The 20,093-nt window shown below is 34.9% G+C and overlaps 1 protein-coding gene and 1 pseudogene across 3 annotated transcripts; one reads left to right on the forward strand and one right to left on the reverse strand.

Moving 5' to 3' along the window:
• The first annotated feature begins 1,497 nt into the window (after positions 1-1,497).
• On the forward strand, positions 1,498-7,125 carry LOC146943089 (protein NLP5-like). Of its 2 annotated transcripts, none has more exons than XM_085757194.1 (5): positions 1,498-1,888; positions 2,195-3,222; positions 3,577-3,624; positions 3,709-4,618; positions 6,003-7,125. In XM_085757194.1, the coding sequence occupies exons 2-5, from the start codon at positions 2,335-2,337 to the stop codon at positions 6,884-6,886; spliced, it is 2,730 nt and encodes a 909-aa protein (XP_085613320.1). In that variant the 5' UTR covers positions 1,498-1,888; positions 2,195-2,334; the 3' UTR covers positions 6,887-7,125. The 2 variants fall into 2 exon arrangements, with proteins under 2 accessions (XP_085613320.1, XP_085613319.1); XM_085757193.1 differs by having other exon boundaries at positions 1,498-1,586.
• A 5,366-nt stretch (positions 7,126-12,491) lies between these two features.
• LOC146943090 (F-box/FBD/LRR-repeat protein At4g26340-like) lies at positions 12,492-16,006 on the reverse strand (annotated as a pseudogene). The gene is made up of 4 exons (XR_015030052.1): positions 15,259-16,006; positions 14,149-14,529; positions 13,806-13,964; positions 12,492-13,001 (listed from the first exon to the last, which is right to left on the reverse strand). The product of XR_015030052.1 is annotated as an F-box/FBD/LRR-repeat protein At4g26340-like (transcript).
• Positions 16,007-20,093: the final 4,087 nt, after the last annotated feature.

A 20,093-nucleotide genomic window follows, 5' to 3' on the forward strand; every position in this document is an offset into this window, starting at 1 on the left:
GGTTTGTGTTGTTACGCGTGAGAGAGAAAGTGGGTTGTTAATCAAATTGGCATTAACTACGTTTTCAATTGCCATTAAAAGTGTGTTATTCATTTTCAATTGCATTAAAAGTGTGTTATTCGTTTTCAATTAGCATTAACTAAGTTATATGAGAGAAAATGAGGAGTTTGAGAATAGAGATCGAATCAACGGGTGAGATTAGATTAGCATGTTTAGGAGGGAAAAATGCTAGGGATTAGGGCAAATTAGGGCAACATGTTTGCTAAACAAGTCTAGCTTTTATAATAAAGGACTTTTATAATAAAGGATTCACCTAGTTAATTAACATTAAATAATATTTAATTTTTTAAAATTAAATTATTTTGAGTAAAAAAAGTACATGTGTATTCAAGAAAGAAAAAAAAAATTAAAAAACCAAAAAAAATACTAGAAAAAACCATAAACCCAATAATACAAAATATTAAAAACAAAACAAATTCAAAAACAATCAGAAAAATACTAGAAAAACAAGAAAAAAGCAAAAAAAAAACCCAATAAAAATAATGAGCTTTCCATGTAATTTTATTGAGATTTTTTTGTTGGTATTTTTCTTGTTTTCCTGGCATTTTTCAATTTTATTTTCATTTTTTTAGTAGGTTTTATTCATTGGGTTGGTACTTGCTAAGGAGATAAACTTTCAAAATGTTTTCTTCTATACGAATTCCCTTCATTGTGTTCAAATCCTTCATTGTGTTACAAAAAATAGGTAATTTTAATTCTTGCATCCACAGTAGTCATGATTGAGGAGATCCTTGATGTCTTGAATCGACGTAGCATGTTTATGAAAACTGAATAATTTTCTTTGAAGGAATTAAATTCAATAAGTTGTACTAATTTTGTAGGGACTAAAATTATGTTTAACCTTATTGATTTGTGATTATTTAAGAATGAAATTTTTGGATAGAGTGAAAGTAATATAATTTAGTTTAAAACCATTAAATAATTATTGTTGATTTGTAAAAAAAAACTTTTTATATATAAAAAAAGAGGGATTACATAGATTTTAGTGGGAAAAAGAGAGGAATGGTTATAAAAACAGAGAGGAATCGACAAATTGCATAATAAAGTGTATATCGTGGCAAACGTCATCAAGTTGGAAGGATTCTGATTCCGGCAAAGCAAATACTTAATTAATTATTATTAATTTAGTAGTAGTATCAAAATGAACATAAAAAAATGCTAAAAATAGAATAGAAAAATGTTAAAAACAATGACATATGCATCGAGAATGTGAGAGTGAAAGCATGATGAATCATATACTATTTTAAGCTTAATACAAAGAAAGAGGTTACATATTTGTTGTGAGAGTGTGTCGAGCGAGTTAAACTAAACTTAACTCAGCTTAGCTCAGCTTTTTAGTTTGACTTTAATAGAGACGAGTTAGCGGGTTTTAAGGGTGATGTATTGTGGGGTCTTTGAATCCTCATTAGTATCTTTTTTCTCCTTTACTCTTTCTCTATTTGGAATCATCTCTTTTCTCTACTCTTTCCTTCCTTCCTTCTTGTCTCTCTCTGGGGGGGCTACCATTTCGATACAACAATACCAAGGTTTGGTCCATCTTTTGCAACTTGCTCAACTTACAATGTTTTTTTGTTTCTTACTATATATCAATGAACTGGAACAAACATTATATATAAAACAAAACAATATTACAGTACTGTTTTAACCAATGAAATCAAATTAATAAAAATAAAATACATGGTTGGGTATCTCCGAGAATCTTTTTATTCGTTGCTGTTCTTTTCTTATATATGCTATATGCTTCCTTTCATTTTTTCATTTACTGGAGAATCTTTCATTCAAGTGCAAGTGTGTGTGTATATTTTGGTGGAAGAGAATCTTTTTATGAGTATGGCTATTACACTTTTTCTGGTTCAACTTTCTTCTTACCTTTTGCTTCAGTGAATTTAGACTTTCCTTTTTTGAATAAATTCTCTTTACGTTTAAAGGACTGAAAAGATTTTAGTTACTTTTTCAAAATCATCACAACTTGTCCTCTTTTGACTATATAGAATGAATGAGTTAATGTAATCATCATCATCATTTTGTTATTCCTTTTTTCATATTATTCGTTGTCAAGATTTGTTCTCTTATCATAGAATAGATATCATTAGTTATTATTGTATATACTGACATCATTAACAACTTTGGACAGAAAAATTCTCACATCTTATGATAAAAGGACAAGGATTTTTCAGATCCGTTTGGTAGCTGAAACTTTTATTGATTCTAGTAACAAGCTAGTTCTGTTTTGGTTTGGCTTGTGGAGAAACAAGTAGAAGAAGCATACCCATCATGGGAGATGGTGCTGCAGTGACATCATCTGCAACCAATACCATGATGGAAGCTCCACCACAAGATGAAAATTCAATGGATTTTGATTACATGAGTGAACTTTTGTTAGATGGTTGTTGGTTGGAAGCTTCTGCTGATGGATCTGAGTTCTTGCTGCAAAGTTCTCCTTTTTCCAATCCAATCTTTGACCCTTCATTCTCTTGGCCTGCCTTGGAGAACAACGAGCAACCCGGCAATGATGTTCGGCACGAGTCTCAAGATGCTCCTCCATGTACTGAACAGGAAAGCCGGATTATAGTTAATAATGCTGGTAGTAGCGACCTGCAGCAGTTTGAGTTTAAGACTCATTTGGGTGAAGGGGTTAGTAGGTTGTGGATTCCACCAACGCCTAATCCAGGACCTGGTGGATCTTCCATAACAGAGAAGCTGATAAGGGCCCTCAAGTGGATCAAAGATTTCAATAGGAACAAAGATATGCTTATACAAATATGGGTGCCGGTTAATAGAGGGGATGATAGGCCAATTCTGAGAGCTAATGATCTTCCTTTTTCACTTGAATCAAGGTCTTTAAACCTTGCAAAGTACCGAGAAATCTCTGTGAGATATCAGTTTTCTGCAGAGGTGGAGGACTCAAAGGAGTTGGTGGCGGGTTTGCCTGGTCGAGTTTATAGGGATAAGATTCCTGAGTGGACACCTGATGTTCGATTCTTCAGGAGTGATGAGTATCCACGAGTTGACCATGCTCAAGAGTGTGATGTACACGGAACATTAGCGGTTCCGGTGTTTGAACAAGGGAGCAGGACATGTTTGGGAGTTATTGAAGTGGTGATGACAACACAGCAGAGCAACTATGGCCGTGAACTTGAGACTGTTTGCAAAGCGCTAGAGGTTTTTCTCCTTGCTTGTTTGCATAGAGTTTTTGTTTGTTTGGTGTCATTTTTTACAACACACAAGGATTATGTAACCCAAAAGAACTTGAAACAAAGAACTTATGGTTTTAGAACAGTGAATTTAAGGGTGCAGTCAACTTGCTATTTGTTGTTTCTAAAGAGATAAACTGCACTTTTACATATTGAATTGCTGGTTCTTTCCCTCTTATGATTAAATTGCTCCTTGTTACACATTTCAATATAAATGCTTATGGCGACAAATGTTTTAACATGCCATATATGTAAAGCTCATCAAAAGTCGGAACTTCATCAATACTAGTTTAATGATCTGGGGAAAGTTGTTAACTTGCAGGTTGTTGATCTCAGCAGCTCTGGACATTCAAGTCTTCAGAATGTGAAGGTACATAGAAAATCATCTCTGTGGAAGATTTTACGAACTCATTAAATTCTCAATTTCCTCAACAAACTGGTTATATTTTGGCAGGCTTGCGACAAGTCCTATGAAACCGCACTACCCGAGATTCAAGAGGTTCTGAGATCTGCATGTGAAATGCACAAATTGCCTTTAGCTCAGACGTGGGTCTCTTGCATCCAACAGGGAAAAGATGGCTGCCGGCACTCTGATGATAATTACACACACTGTATATCTCCGGTGGAGTATGCTTGCTATGTTGGTGATTCTTCGGTCAGGTTTTTTCATGAGGCTTGCATGGAGCATCACTTGTTAATAGGTCAAGGTGTTGCCGGGGGTGCTTTTATGACAAACCAACCGTGCTTCTCAACCGACATTACTTCTTTAAGCAAGACAGACTATCCACTGTCTCATCATGCCAGGTTGTTTGGATTGCGAGCTGCAGTTGCCATTCGACTCCGAAGTATCTATAGTATCTCAGACGACTATGTTCTTGAGTTTTTCTTGCCTGTAGATTGCAATGACAGTGAAGAACAGAAAAAGATGCTCACATCATTGTCCATGATTATTCAAAGGGTGTGCCGCAGCTTGCGAGTTATAACAAATAAGGAATTGGAGAAAAATAACTTATCATCTAATGAAGTGATGGCCGTTGCTGATATTGGATTTGCTGCAGATGTAATTCAGTCGGAACTCCAACACAAGAGGATGGCTGTCTCATTGGATGGCGAAGAAAAGTTTAATGAAACAATGTCTAGAAAGTTCTCGGAACAAAGGCGGCAACAAGAAAGTCTTACTTTAAGAGGAGATGTTGACTGTGGTAGGGAGTGTTCTCCTTCCGTTGAGGGTAACTTCTTGTCAAGTTTGGGAGTAAATAGAACAGGAGAGAAAAGACGGGCCAAGGCAGAGAAAACTATCACTCTTCAAGTCCTTAGACAATATTTCGCTGGAAGTCTAAAAGATGCTGCAAAGAATATTGGCGGTAAGCCTTACACACAAGCATTCTATCTTAGATTTTTGTTTGCAAACACCAAGGTACCATTTAGCATGTCAATAGAAAAAACAAAATGAAAGATTTTGTTATATTCTCCTATGTTCTACTCATCAATTTTTTTTTTTTTTTTTTTTACCTTAATGTTTCGTTCCCCTATATTATTTTTTTGTACTGAACATATAGGCAAAATACATCATATTGTCATTTAAGTTGTTCAATTGTACCAAATTAAGTTTTACATAATGTGACTTAAAGGACTCATTGAGACAGAACAAAATCTTAAAGGACTACGGACAGTTAAGCAACTTAAAGGACCGTAGTCTGCAGGATGTATTTTGCCAAACATATAGCAAAACCTCATGGTCTGGCATGTCCCTTCATGTTTCCCAAATAGGCAAATATGCTCATGTAATAAAACCTCATGGTCTGGAGTATCCCTTCATGTAGTTCTGTTCTCTGACATAATACAATTTTCATGTAAGTAATTAAATTAGCTCTAACGTTTAAGGCCAAAAAAAAAAAAATTGATTATATTCATTTTTGTCAAGCAAAATTGATTTTAGATATGTAGAATTGATTTTGACATGTTTGGATGTTATTGAGTAGAATTGATTCTAACTTTTTTTTTTTTTGACAAAAACAAATTGATATTCATTCATTCAAATCGAGAAATTACATCATTCAACACCGCTAAAAACGTAAAGGATGAATCTGCAAACAAACCATCCAAGTTAATAGCATATAACGGCATAATGCCTACAAAAATATATGATAAAATTAAAGTGACCGGAATATCCATGGTCTCCGGATCTGCAACGTTGACGCCCAAATCTTTGATTGAAAAATCGATCTTTCAAGATGAATAAAATGAACACCGCAAGAAGACGGGAAATCAAACAGCGCCGCACAAGACGACGAACAACAAACCACCACACTTAGATGATGAAATCACAATGAAAAAACCTAGATCTATGTGAAAATCACTTATTTAGATTGAAACAGAGAGAAAAAGATGACGAGGGGGTGATTTCAGGTCAAAAATTGACCCAAAACCACCCCTCAATGAAGAAACTCGAAGTAAAAACTAGGACCAGCTTGTTGGAGAGGGAGGGGAAGAGTGAGAGAGAAAATGAAGTGTTGTTTAATTGATTCTAACTTGAAATTAGAATTTGGAGCTTTTGCCTCTACAGTTGATTTTTAGCCATGGGTTTATTGTTTTACATTTAATTCACTTTTAGGCATACTCAATTCATTTAAAATCCATTTTTGTCACTGCAGAACCAAACAAATGCAAGTGTCTCATTTCTTAGTTTATTTGTAACGTCTATTCGAAGTCTTTCATTAATACCATCTGTTGAATTGAATTTTTCAGTCTGTACTACAACTCTGAAAAGGATCTGCAGGCAACACGGTATTAAGCGTTGGCCTTCTCGGAAGATAAAAAAGGTTGGTCACTCCTTGCAGAAACTTCAACTCGTCATTGACTCGGTTCAAGGTGCCTCTGGGTCATTTCAAATTGATTCCTTCTATTCAAAATTCTCGGATCTATCGTCTCCAAATTTATCAGGAACCACCCTAATCTCAACTCTGAATCAAGTTGATAATCCAGTCTCATTAAGCATACAGCCAGATCCCGATTCGTTGAGCCCTGAAGGTGCATCGAAATCACCTTCCTCTTCATGTAGTCAGACTTCCTATTCAAGCCATTCATGTTCCAGCTTGTCAGAGCAACAACACCACACAAACAATGTTGCGTCTGGTAACAAAGATTCATTGGTTGGTGAAGATTCTGTCGATGTTGTGTTGAAGAGAATCAGAAGTGAAGCAGAACTTAAAAGCCTGATTCAAGATAATAAATCAAAACTCATGCCAAGATCACAAAGCCAGGAAACACTTGGTGAACACCCGAAAACCGAGTATCGCAAGTCCTTATTAAAAAACACTCGCAAAGCGTCTCAAAAGGAGGATGCTCATAGAGTAAAAGTTACATTTGGAGACGAGAAAACCCGGTTTAGGTTGCCAAAGAATTGGCGTTATGAAGATCTTGTGCAGGAAATTGCTAGGAGATTTAATGTAAGTGAAATGAGCAAATTCGATATCAAATATTTGGACGATGATTATGAATGGGTATTACTAACTTGTGATGCAGATTTAGAGGAGTGCATTGATGTTTCTCAATCTTCTGAGAATAGTACCATCAAACTTTGTCTGCAACCCTCCAGTAATTTTATCAGGAGTTCTTTAGAATTTAGATAGAAAAATCCTTTTGTGATTGTAAATTACAAGTTCCTTTGTCATGCATGTGAATCATGTGAATAATGTTAAGAGTAAGTCTTAGAAAAGTTTGTAGTTTAAAGCCAAAATTCCATTTTTTTTTTTTTTGGTTTGAAGAAATTGTATTATTTTGTTACAACATTGTAAGGATAAGCATTAAACTTGTGCCTATCCTTATTATATACTAGAAGCAATAAACAGGTTCAACTTTTGTTTGTTTAGTTTGATGATGGTGGTGAATGATTAATACAAATTTTATTATTTACACCTTAATCTGAGTTGCTCTAGTCAGAGTTTGACTAATGTTTTATCTTAACTGCTTAATTTGTTTGGTGCTTGGAATATAGACTTTTTGCAGTGTGACAGCACGTTCAAAGCATATCATTATTTAATTTGGTTAAGGACTATAATACTTCAGCTTTGGATTTCTTTTGAGATAAGCAATCCTAAAGGCAACATAAATGATCATGGTATGGTATATTTTAACTGAAAATCCATAAGATTGTTGTTTCCAACGCATAAGTCATGTGATTGTTATTTGTTGTCTAGATAAGATCCATGATGGTCTCACACACACTAAGAAATTCTACCTAACGAAATGATTAGTTAGTTAGTTGCTTTACAATTAGGACAACAATACTTTATTTATCAAACTCGGAGGTCGTACACTTTGTATGGTTCCCCTCAACGATGCTGATGTATATGATATAAAATTCAGATAAGGTATTGACTTGGTTAGATAATTAAGCTGTGGAGGTATTATTAAGTCTGTATTAGAGCTTCAATTTCCTAAACTCCAAAACACCAGAGGGAGGGGTTGTATGTGTGCAAGAGGTAATGGTTTTAGCTACAGGGGGATGAGATGTATGATAAGCTATAATGCCCAGAGGAAATATTGTTGGTTTCGACAACGGGGCTAAAGGCAGAGCTCTTACGATAGATAGAAACCAAGGAGGAGAAGTAGTTGAGTGTGTGTAGTAACGGATCCAGAAATTTTGACTTGTGGGGGCAAAATTTTATATAATAAATATTTATACAAATTTTTAGCAATGCAAAAGTGATAAGATAATAACGGTTATTTTCCCTCTAAAAAAAATAATGGCCATTTATTTCTTTTCATACATGTTGTGAATTGTTTACACTACATAACTTTTCAATTTCTATACATCTACACTATATGAAAATTAACTCTTACTTTAAGATTAAGAGAGTAAAAAAACATAAAAATTCATCCCATTTTAACACTCAGTCTGTGCCAGAAAGCAAAAAGAAATGGAAAGGAACATATAGACGTCCAGAAATACGTGCTCTCACCAACCTGGGCAAGCATTGAATCGCTGTAGGGAGTGGAATACTATCTGTACTAGTCTTTAGCAAAGGAATTACGTATACACCACTTGTTTGCAAATCCTCTACAATGGGACAGCCTAAAAAAAAACTTGATAATTTCTTCATAACTCATGAAACGCACGTAATCCAAATGGAGAGTTTTGAGTAGGGGTATACCGTATATCTACTTGAGGAGGAAGGTTATTCAGAATTACGTTCTTCAACTTGAGAAGAGTGACTGTCTTGCAACTGAAAATACTACCACTTAATTTTTATTTTTTTTTGATATAATCTTTGGGCCAATACACCATATCAAGTTCTAGGTTTTCAATTCTTCGTTCTAATGTTGCGTTAATAAATAGGTTGATGCTGTGGATGTCGTATAGACTATCACCCTCACCCTCAGAGCAATTGAAGCGGAGTGATCTCATTGGTAGTATGACTTCTCGTGACAACACGACGGAAAGGTGATGTAATCTTTTTGAAGCTTTGACTGACAAATCCGAGATCAAGAACTGAGAGCCATAATGACTTCCACCTCTTTGAGAGGATGGTTGTGGCGGCAGAGTCTTTGGTTGGAAGAAAAGAGAGTACGTGAGAGATAATTGAGTCATGCAGGGCACTGATCCTATCTTCTGTTGACATAACAGATCAAACAACGTGGGCGACAGTTATAAATACAAGCAAAAGATAGAACAACAAAGGAGAAAGAGAGAGAACACAAAAATTTGTTTAAAATTTGTTTACCCGATCCAATATTGACCTACAGGCTCTCCGTTCCACTATAATGATGAGTAACTTTACAAAAGATATCGAAGGTTACAAGAATCAGTCTTCAAACTTAATTCCACCCAAAGTCTCGAATCTCTTCCCGTGACCAAGAGACTCTATCCTAATAGTATTTGTCCAATGTGAATCAATGGTGATTCAATCCCAATCCTAGTGTTTGTTGCCAAGAGAAAACTCTACAAACTCTAGTTTTGTTGTGGCTTCTAAACCCTTGTTTTTCAAGCTCTCTACTCGCCTCTCTATCAAGGTTTACATCTGATACAAGGTCTATATTAATATAGAGAAATATAACTCATAAATTTTGAACAGATATCACGCTGAAGATACGTTTCTTTTTTTTCCCTCCTTCAATGCAAAATATATTTGCATCAAATATTCCTTTCTAAATATATATTTGCATCAAATCTTCCTTCATACAATACAAAAATATATTTATTGTCCATAAATATATTTTCAGCAACAATTTTCTGGAAGCACAACATATATTTGAAACAAATCTTTTATATTTTTAGCAACAATATTCTTCATCCATCAAATTTTGAGTCAATTTCAACATTTACGACCTTTTTTTTAATTAATACCAAAAACACAAATGTTTTTCCCCTAAAAAACACATGTTTTTTTAGAGTGAAAAACACATAAATGTTATCATCGATTCCATCGATTCCACCTGATCGACCCAATTTTTTTTTATCAACTTTTTTATAATTTTTATTAATATATATAATTAAAGATATGTAAAATCAAAATTGTGTATTGATATATATAAAACAATCAGTTAGGCCACTCATCGTGGGGCTGAGTAACAACACTTACATGCTTCTCAATTTTAACAAGGATTAAAAATTTATAACATTCCTCTTAGTGGGGTGGGCTTGGCGCATGCATGCTGCTGCTTAAGAAAATGGTTATTGTAGACCACCTTCGTTTCCATCGCTCTGCACCTTCACCCAATGACAAATGACAGTGGTATGGATTTGAATTTTGACAATACTTTGGATGTAGGTAACTTTGAAGGGGAGATTGTTGGGTTTTAAGTGTGAGTGATTAAGTCCCACATCGATTAGAAATGGAGGAAATGTTGGTTATATAAGAGAGGGGACCCATATATACCTAATGCCTTAAGGATTTGGGTGGAGATGTGGTGTCTAAGTCTCTTAGTGGTCTTGGACGTTTAGCCTATTACCGCTCCCGGCGTTCCCTGGACTCCCCAACAAGAAATTTTAACATGGTATCAGAGCCTATCCAAGGTCCACCATTGGGATTCCGCAATGCCACACTTCATGCCCATTGGGTCCCTACGTGAGGGGGTGTGTCGGTAATATCCCACCTTTCTTGCGATCTGCTCCTAGTTGCTTTGAGAGGGTGGATTTGTAAGGATGAGTTAGGCCCCAAATTTCAACAATATTCAATTCTAATACTTAAACCAACAAATGTTAAACTATGTTCAAATCTCAGATTAGATCCTTAATATGCCAAAAAAACAGTAAGAATGTTGAATTTACTTCCTTATTTTTTTTCATGAGCACTTACTAACTATATATATATATACTTTACTATTTCCAAACTGCTCCTCAGCTTCTGGATTAGATCCTTAAGGAAGAGAACGGACAGTGCTGCAGCAATGCAGCAACTGGACAGCAGTAGTGCAGAAGGCGGCCACATGAGATTATGGTTTGTTGGTAGGGGAAAGATCCTCAAGGAGGCGTGAGTGTGACGTCTAGGCGCAACCATGGAATCACACAACGGAGGCGTGGTAGGGCAGCCACTTATCCCATCTTAGGTTTTGGGACTATGGAGTGTCAAAGCTTTATATACACTTTTATTAGGAACCATTTCTCTTCAATGTCAGGATTAGATTTTCACTATACAAAGCAAGTATATAAAAAAGTCAAACAAGTATTAACAAAAGATAAATTCCTTCACTGAGTAGAGGTCTTCTCTCAAGCAAACGGCCTTCGCAGTTTCACTGCCTTCTTCATCAATAGCATTATTTACTAGGTAAAATAAATGCAGAAACCTGTTTTGAATGAGTGCCATTATAGTTATCATATACTCCACAAAATCTGATTCATTGACAAAGAAGAAGAATAGATCAGCCTGTCACGATTGGATTATGAGGACCTTTAAATACACTCATACATTGATCTGCCGAGGAATGATGCTAAATGAATGAACACAACATTAGAAATTATTAAGTCATTTTAAAATTATATAAACAGATCGTTGTCAATGTTAGTCATAGAAAGAGTTTCACTTGGATTACTCAAACAATTAAGAATGAAGGACTTTGCGCACAGCTGTGAGTTTAAAATCTCTTCACAACATAGACTTAATGTAATTTGGGAAATTCAACTCCAAGTTAGAAACTCCAACCATGGTCATCCATTACCTCTGCCCAACTCCCCCTTGATATGGAAAATCCCATTAATATTCAAGTGTCTCGATGAAAATTATATCCTCTCCAATCCCATTTGTTTATCTAAGATTCACATCAGCAATGGGAAAGTATGCTTTTGACAGCAAAGTTTTATTATATCATATTAAAATTAAAATAAAGAACAAATGCATCTACGATGGTATTTCAAGTAGTGGGTGGGGTACCAAATTTCAACATGCTCCATGCAAGACATCAAAAACTTGCAGTAAATGACAGCAGAATTAAGAGTATCCACTACTACAATACAATCAACTTCATCATGATATAAAGTAAACATTTGCAACCTCAATAGTAATTGAGATGCTCAACTCCAAGGTCCAATTTGAAGTACTGTAAAAAAGGAAGAGAAACTGCTAATCACAAGAAGATAAAATTAAGCAAATTTACTACAAGAATAAAAAGGAATTAAGGTTCCCTGAAATAAAATCATTAACAATACCTGTAGGAAACTTAGAGCGGGACAAGCTATGTTTAATGGCTTCATATGTCTTGGAGAGATACAGCTCTCATTATCTTATACTTGATTGTATGATACAATCAAGTATGAGATAATGAGAGGCGATAGTGCCTAGAGGAATTATATATATCCTAGCTCTCATCAATCTAATAGAACTTTATATACCCGAGAAGATGAGATATTGAGAGGCTGTCTAGAGGAAAGGTCGCCACCTGCGACATCAAAGCTAAAGGCAGAGCCCTTATCTATCGATGTTTGATAGATAAAAACTAGGGAGAAGCAGATGAGAGGGAGAAAGAGAAATTTAGTGTTGACATTGCATCTTAGAATCTAGTGAGACTTCTTATTTCTATGGTTCTCAAACAGCCAAAGACCGAAAACAATGTTTTCTAGTATATATAATTACATGTTTAATCTTTTGGCAAGTCATGCAGTACATGATATACCCTTTTGCGTGGGCAAGAGGAAATACACCGGTGACAAACTTAAGAAACAGAAATGCTGAATTTATACACTTTTATCCATGTAGTTACACATAATTGTCATAAAATGATAGCGAACAAGATATTAAAAAAAACAATAAGAGGAAAAGTAAAAGTAGAGAGTAGCTAGAATGGATTTGAATCAGGCAAAAGACAATATATAAAAAAAGACAGTTCATGCTATCAGTTAGTAAAAAAAATAAAAATAGAATGCAAGAATTATATATATCGTAGTCCTCGTTAATCAAAATATAAGTTCTGGAATATCTGGGATAATTGTTCATGTCTTTCGTACACCATAAACTCTTGTTATTGTACATGTAGAATCTAACAGAAAAGCTAGAAATTGAGGAATTATATATTTCCAATCCCCCGTCAATCAAATATCAATTTACAACTCCTAGGGCACTCGGCTAATTTCTTTAACATTATGTGCTTTGCAGTTAAATCTATGGAACACGCACTGTGGATTGTCATGGTACCTAACACTTTCGAATTTTGCATAACATATGCAAATTGAAGCTCACTCTTCTTGCCTTTACATTCTTTAAACAAACAAGTTCTTAGCTGAGATGAAATACATGTCAGAACCATAGTCACCTGGTTCGCAATTCGCTTCGGTACGTGGTACGGGTTCGGGTACGCGGTACACAACTCTTGAAGTATTCGGTGCGTTGAGGGGTATACAGAGTCGGTACGCTTGCGGTACGCTGTAATATATTAACTGGTATGCTATTGATAATTTTATATCTAATCTACTTAAAAACAAAAAATTACATGTCAAAAATATACAATTAACTTAAGAAACTAAGCAATCAATAATAATAATAATAATAATAATAATAATAATAATAATAATAATAATAATAATAATAATAATAATAATAGTATGATAAAAATAAATTAGAAATGAACCACATTTGATACACAGCGTCTAGCAAGTAGCAACAACATGGGTTAGTGTTTCAAACAAATTGTCCCACATCGATTACTTGTGAAAAATAGAGGAGAGCACTATCTATAAAAGCAGAAACGTGTAAGACTGAAACATCAATTTTGGATTTGAGGTTACTACGCTTTTCATTGGTCAGCGTAAAGTCCTCATCAATCTGTCCTCATTAATTAATTAATGAGCATTTTTCTGGTACGCTATTAAGTACGAATTCTATACGAATTTTGTACGTACCAAAACGCCAACGCACCGCGTATTGGTACTTCGAATTGGGAACGCGGTTCTCTGCATGTAGAGCGAATTATGTTACTATATTTTGTGGATCCTGCCAATTGTCCTCATAAATTCCGTTCTCCATTTCCTGTAATAAGATGGAGGGAGTATTAAGACATGTAGAGGTAGATTTACCTAATTAAATTAAATCGTCAAGTTATCCTTATCATATGTTAAACCTGATGAACGGTAAGATGTTAAAGTTTGGGACTATGTTGAAGCACGTCTAGCATCCATTTCCACTTCCCGCCCCAACTTTTACGGTTATAGTTGCAGAAGAATAGCTCCATTTGAGTTAGATTGTAAAACATTGGGACTGGGAGATGGACGTGCCATATCTGTATGTATTATAAAGATATTACATTAGAAACCCAATCACACCTAACAACTTTTAAGATTTAATTCATATATACAATATCATACCGATCTCAGTGAAAAAGAACAAACATTAAAAAATATATATATATATATATATATATATATATATATATATATATATATATATATATATATATATCATACCTCTTTATAACTTAGAATCTGTACTGCAGATAGCAAGAATAAATTGATATACAGGTTTCCTCTAGAAATAGTTGCTCTTGCCAAATTGGACAAGGGTTGAACTCTCGTAGGAATCTTTGTTATCTGAGGAACTGCATATACATGACTTGTTTGCAACTCCTCTAGAATGGGACAGCCTAAGAAAAACCTGCTAAATTCTTCATAAGACATGAAACGCACAATATCCAAATGGAGTGTTTTGAGTAGGGGAAGGTATACTTGAGAAGGAAGGTTATTCAGAACTATGCTATTCAACTTGAGAAGAGTGAGAAGAGTAAGGGTTTTGCAACTGAAAATGCTAGGACTTAATTTAACTGTAATATGATGTAATGAGTCAAAGAGCTGAAAAGGGCAATATGGGAATTAGGAATATGGACCCTTATAAATAAGAGAAAAGGCCAAGGAAATAGGTGTGAAATATGTGATGATCTCATTTCTCTTCTAATCTCTCTCTTTCTGTTTCATGTACCTCATAGCTCTGTACCTTTATAATTTTCTGCAATTACTTGTTATTGAACAATCCATTAAACATTGTACTAAATTCCCCATTAATCAAGTTCAGTTCCTTTGAATATTTGTACTATCATTACATTGGTGCTTTCATTGTCACCATGGCAGAGTATAGATGGAATCCAGCAAGAGAAGATCGATGGGCGCAAATGGAAGCTGAACATAATGCTCGATGGGCGCAGATGGCGTATTTGGACGGACCAGGTTACACTATCATGGATCGAATTGAAGCTAAACTTGATCTACGGCGCCAATACTTCTGTGGAAGCTCTTTCCATGGTGTTCAGAACTCAATTAAGAAAATTCCAACACAACCATGTTCACCTCCGTTCGTATCTTCCTTGCCTGAATCGAAAGAAAAACACAATTTCCGTACAGTTGATTATGCACGAGAAATTCGAGAATATTTGTACTATCATTACATATGATCTTTGGGCCAACCCATCATATTAAGTTCTAGGTTTTCAGTTTTTCGTTCCAGTGCTGCGTTGATAAATCTGTTGATGTCGTTGATGTCATACAGACCATGATCAATATGTCGTATACTCAATGTGACAACACGACTGAGTATACGACATGGCGAAAGGTGTTGAAGTCTGGGAAACTTTTTCCATCAAAGTCGAGATCAAGAACTGAGAGCCATAATGGCTTCCACCTCTTTGAGAGGATGGTTGTGGCGACGGAGTCTTTGGTTGGAAGAAAAGAGAGTATGTGAGAGATAATTGAGTCCGGCAGAGCACTGATCCTATCTTCGGTTGGAATTGATCGATGGGAGAGAGAAGACGACGACATCGCAATCATCAAACCTAATTAACCTAATTAACCAATCATCGCAATGTTATTTATAAAGTTATTTCCAAAGTTGTTGTTAATAGAATTAAACCTTCACTTGATGGGATAATTTCTCTGTATCAATCAAGTTTTATTCCTGGAAGAAGTATCCATCATAATATCATTGTAGCACAAGAGATGGTCCACTCTATGTCTAGAATGAAAGGTAATAAGATGTTTATGTCAATTAAAATTGATTTGGAAAAAGCGTATGACCGTCTAAACTGGAATTTTGTGGAAAAATGTTTAGAAGAGTGCAATTTCCCTCATAAGATTATTCAATTAATTCATCATTGTATTTCTTCACCTTCATACAAAATTTTGTGGAACGGAGAGAAAACCGACACCATCATTCCAACTAGAGGGATTAGGCAAGGTGACCCCCTATCCCCTTACCTTTTTGTCATATGCATGGAAAAACTTTCTCATATCATTGCAGATCAGGTGGATGCAAAATATTGGAAACCTATGAGAGCAGGCAGGTATGGTCCTCAAATATCTCATCTTCTTTTTGCTGATGATCTTCTTCTTTTTTCAGAGGCTTCTGTTGAGCAAGCTCATTGTGTTTTGCATTGTTTGGATATATTTTGCCAAGCATCAGGACAACGGATAAATAATCAGAAGACTCAAGTGTTTTTTTCAAAAAATGTTGACAATCAGCTTAGAGAGGATATCTTACATCATACAGGGTTTTCTCAAGTTAACAATCTAGGCAGGTATCTTGGAGCTAACATAGCTCCAGGACGCACTTCAAGAGAACACTTTAGTCATATTGTCAACAAGATCCAAAATAAACTTAGTGGTTGGAAACAACATTGTTTAAGCTTAGCTGGTAGAATTACCCTCAGTAACTCTGTCCTTAGTTCCATACCTTACTATCATATGCAGTACGCCAAGCTTCCTAAAACCCTTTGTGTGGAGATGGAAAAAATTCAACGGGGTTTTATTTGGGGAGACACTGAGCAGGGTCGTAAACCTCATTTAGTTGGATGGGATGTTATTTGTTTGTCTAAAATGAATGGAGGGCTAGGCCTCAAACGTCCCCACCTTATGAATGAAGCCTTTTTAATGAAGATGCTTTGGAATCTCAATACAAAGCCTGATGATCTATGGTGCAAAGTGCTCCTCAGTAAGTATGGCAGGAATAATGATTTAAGTTCGTCCATTAAATCCCAACCTTATGACTCTCCTTTATGGAAAGCTCTTGCTGGCACTTGGGGGGAGTTTCAAAGAAATATAGTGTGGAAAATTAGGAATGGTCTTCATACCAATTTCTGGCTGGATAAATGGGGATCCAACAACATTTCTCCCATCACAGTAGCAACTCAATCTTATATTGATACCACTCTTAATGTTAAGGATGTGACTAATGAATCTGGAAATTAGGATAACGAGTTCTTGTTTCAAAATCTTCCTGAAAACATTGCGACTAAAGTGATTGCGCTACCCGCGCCTATTGAGGCTGATGGTCCTGACACCATTGGGTGGAGAGGAATTAGTACGCATCAATTCACAGTTAAGAGTGCTTACAATTTGCTTGTTCAAGACCAATCTACTGTTGATGGTGATTGGAAAATGCTTCGGGGATGGAGGGGACCGCATCGTATTCAAACTTTCATGTGGTTAGTTGCTCATGGTCGTATTCTTACAAACTACCGTCGTAGTAGGTGGGGTACGGGTGTTTCGGCTACATGTCCATGTTGTGGAAATGCTGACGAAACTGTTCTTCATGTGCTTCGTGATTGCAGGCCGGCGTATCAGGTATGGATTAGACTTGTGCCTTCTGATTGGATAACTAATTTCTTTTCCTTTGTTGATTGCAGGGATTGGGTTTTCAAAAACCTTAGCAAAAGATCGATTGGAGTTTCTGAGTTTAGGTGGCAGACAACTTTCATGACTACATGCTGGCATCTGTGGACTTGGAGAAACAAAGCTATTTTTGAAGAAGGATTTCAAAGACCAGATAACCCAACTTATGTCATCCAAAATTTCATTAAGGCCATTGAAGAAGTTGCTCAAGATCGTGTGCAGAAAAATCCTCATCATAAGGAAATTGTGTATATTGGCTGGAAAAGACCATTGGATGGTTGGGTGAAACTTAATTGTGATGGAGCATGCAAAGGTAATGGTGAGCTTGCAGGTTGTGGCGGGCTCCTCCGACAATCTGATGGCACGTGGATCAAGGGTTTTAGCCGCAAAATTGGAGCTTGTGATGTTTTGCATGCTGAGATGTGGGGTCTTTATCTGGGGCTGGATATGGCTTGGAGAGAGGGTATATCTCACTTGATTGTTGAGAGTGACTCAAAGGTGCTTATTGATATGGTTACTAACAATTGTAAGATCAATGGAACCATTCCTTCTTTGGTTCAGCGTATTCAAGAGATCCTTCGGAGAGAATGGCATACTTAAGTTATTCACACTTGGCGTGAAGGCAACAGATGTGCTGATTGGCTAGCCAATTTTAGCTTATCTTTGAATTCTTGGAATCTGGTAGCTTTGGAGTCTCCTTCTAATGAGCTTCAAAACCTCATGTTTGATGATATTTCTGGAGCGTGCATGCCTAGAAATATGTGATTAGCTCCTTAGTTTTTTGTTTCTTTCTTTTGGGCCTTTGGCCCTCTTTTGTACCAAAAAAAAAAAACTAGGTTTCAATATCGGTAATATAAGGTCTGTACGAGGAGAAAACAAATTATCAGCGCACAAACTGAAACTGTGAATAATGCAATTATTATAAAAAGATTCAAAACACATGAAGAGCAACGAGCCAACAATGCGATGAGGAACACTCTCTAGGTGAACTCTCTCTTCGTAACCTGATATCTAGTTTCTAGTTTGGCTTTAAACAAGCTTTTATAATAAAAGATATTACATTGGGTGACTTTTGTGACTTTGTCTGTATTTTTTGTAAACAATTATTCTCTCTCGCTAAAGTCACTTTTATCTCAAATACACTAAAATCTCAAAGTCACGCAAATATTTTCTGGTTAATATGATACTAGAATATGTGATAACTAAAATCCAAAAAAAAAAAAATGGTGAACACACCCTCCTTTCCAAATTATTAGTAAAAAAAATTATTTCATACTTATTAAGAAAACTAAAACATAATAATATGGAATATAACTTTTTGTGTTACGAAAAATTATAAGAAGAGAAAATTGATTGCAATTTGCATTTAATTTTATAAAAATAAGCAAAAGTTTTTTTTTTAAAAAAGATTTTCTAGAAACAACATCATTAAATAGGGTAGTCGGTTCTTGGATTAAATACCGAGTTTTAAAAAAAAATCATTAAATAGGGTCAAAGTTAATCTTTTTTGCTTATAATTTTTTTTGGTTACAAAATATAAATTTTTTGCTTATAATTTGGAACAAAGCAAATGAATTTTTTTTGCTTATAATTTGGGAAAGAGGGAGTATGTACTTTGGTTGTGTATGTATTCATCATTTAATCATTCAATTCAACGACTTTCATTTTAATTTATTTTGAAAAAAATTTAAACGTTAAACAAATTTTATTTAGAGGATACTAGTATCTAACCAAACTCTAAGGTATCTAAAACTTTACCAAAAATATTTTTATGACTTATTTTTTTCATCACCAAAAACACTTAAATGTTGTATTTCCAACCAACCCTGATTAACTCGTATTTATCCCCAAAATAAAAGAGTAAACTCAACCTGATTTGTATGCTTTTCATTGGTTTAGATAAGAATTTAATGAAAATTGAACCAAACTAATTTTAAGAGCGAATAGACAATTTGGTTCATGAATTTGTAATTCTCATTCAATTTAGTCTTTAAATTTGTTGTGTCAGTAAGTTTCATCTTTTCGTCTATTTCAAACCATGATAATGCACATGGATTTCAAATTAGCTCCACATATACATGTGCTTAAATTGTAACTATGTCTGGCATCTTTCCTCTTATACCAAATCACAATATTTGGGTAAAGATTTCAAACATATACATCCTATATATATATATATATATATATAGAGCTAGTTTCAAATAAGTACTTCAATATTTACATTTCATTCCTTAAGGATTCAACATACATCCTTAAGGATTCAACATACATGTGATTTGTTACTCATGTTGAGTGCCACATCATCATTTAACATGACACGTCTTTATAGGTATTGTTTGAAATTGGCAGAGGAATGAAAATAAACACACAACTAATGAACTATTGTTCTCTTTTGAAAATTTTAAGGGCTAAATTGAACAATGTTTTAATTTTCAAGGACTAAGTTGCACAATATAGCAAGTCAAGAGAAAGAAAGAAAAAAAATAAGGCAAAGATACAAAGAATTACGAATTGATATAGTGTTCCACAAAATCGTATATTTGTAAAAAAAAAAAAAAATTGTATATTGATAAAAAAAAATTTTGACAGAGTATTGATAATTTTTTTTACTAATTGTATATTTATTACCTAATAATATTCTTTCAAAAAATTATTCTTTTTGTTCACAAGTCTTAGCTCAACTGACAAAAATCACCGAAATTTTTAGGTCGGACAATAAGATGTGAGTTTATAATAACTTTGTCATTTCGTCTATT

The sequence above is a fragment of the Medicago sativa genome, chromosome 3 (genome assembly GCF_051527215.1).
Source record: "Medicago sativa cultivar Bolivia chromosome 3, Bolivia_mono, whole genome shotgun sequence".
In the NCBI taxonomy this organism is placed as follows: Eukaryota; Viridiplantae; Streptophyta; class Magnoliopsida; order Fabales; family Fabaceae; genus Medicago; species Medicago sativa.

Coding starts and splice junctions, on each gene's coding strand:
- LOC146943089 (XM_085757194.1), top strand. CDS start 2,335: ATGGGAGATGGTGCTGCAGTGACATCATCTGCAACCAATACCATGATG. Junction 3,223..3,576: donor CTGTTTGCAAAGCGCTAGAG/GTTTTTCTCCTT, acceptor GTTAACTTGCAG/GTTGTTGATCTCAGCAGCTC. Junction 3,625..3,708: donor CAAGTCTTCAGAATGTGAAG/GTACATAGAAAA, acceptor ATATTTTGGCAG/GCTTGCGACAAGTCCTATGA.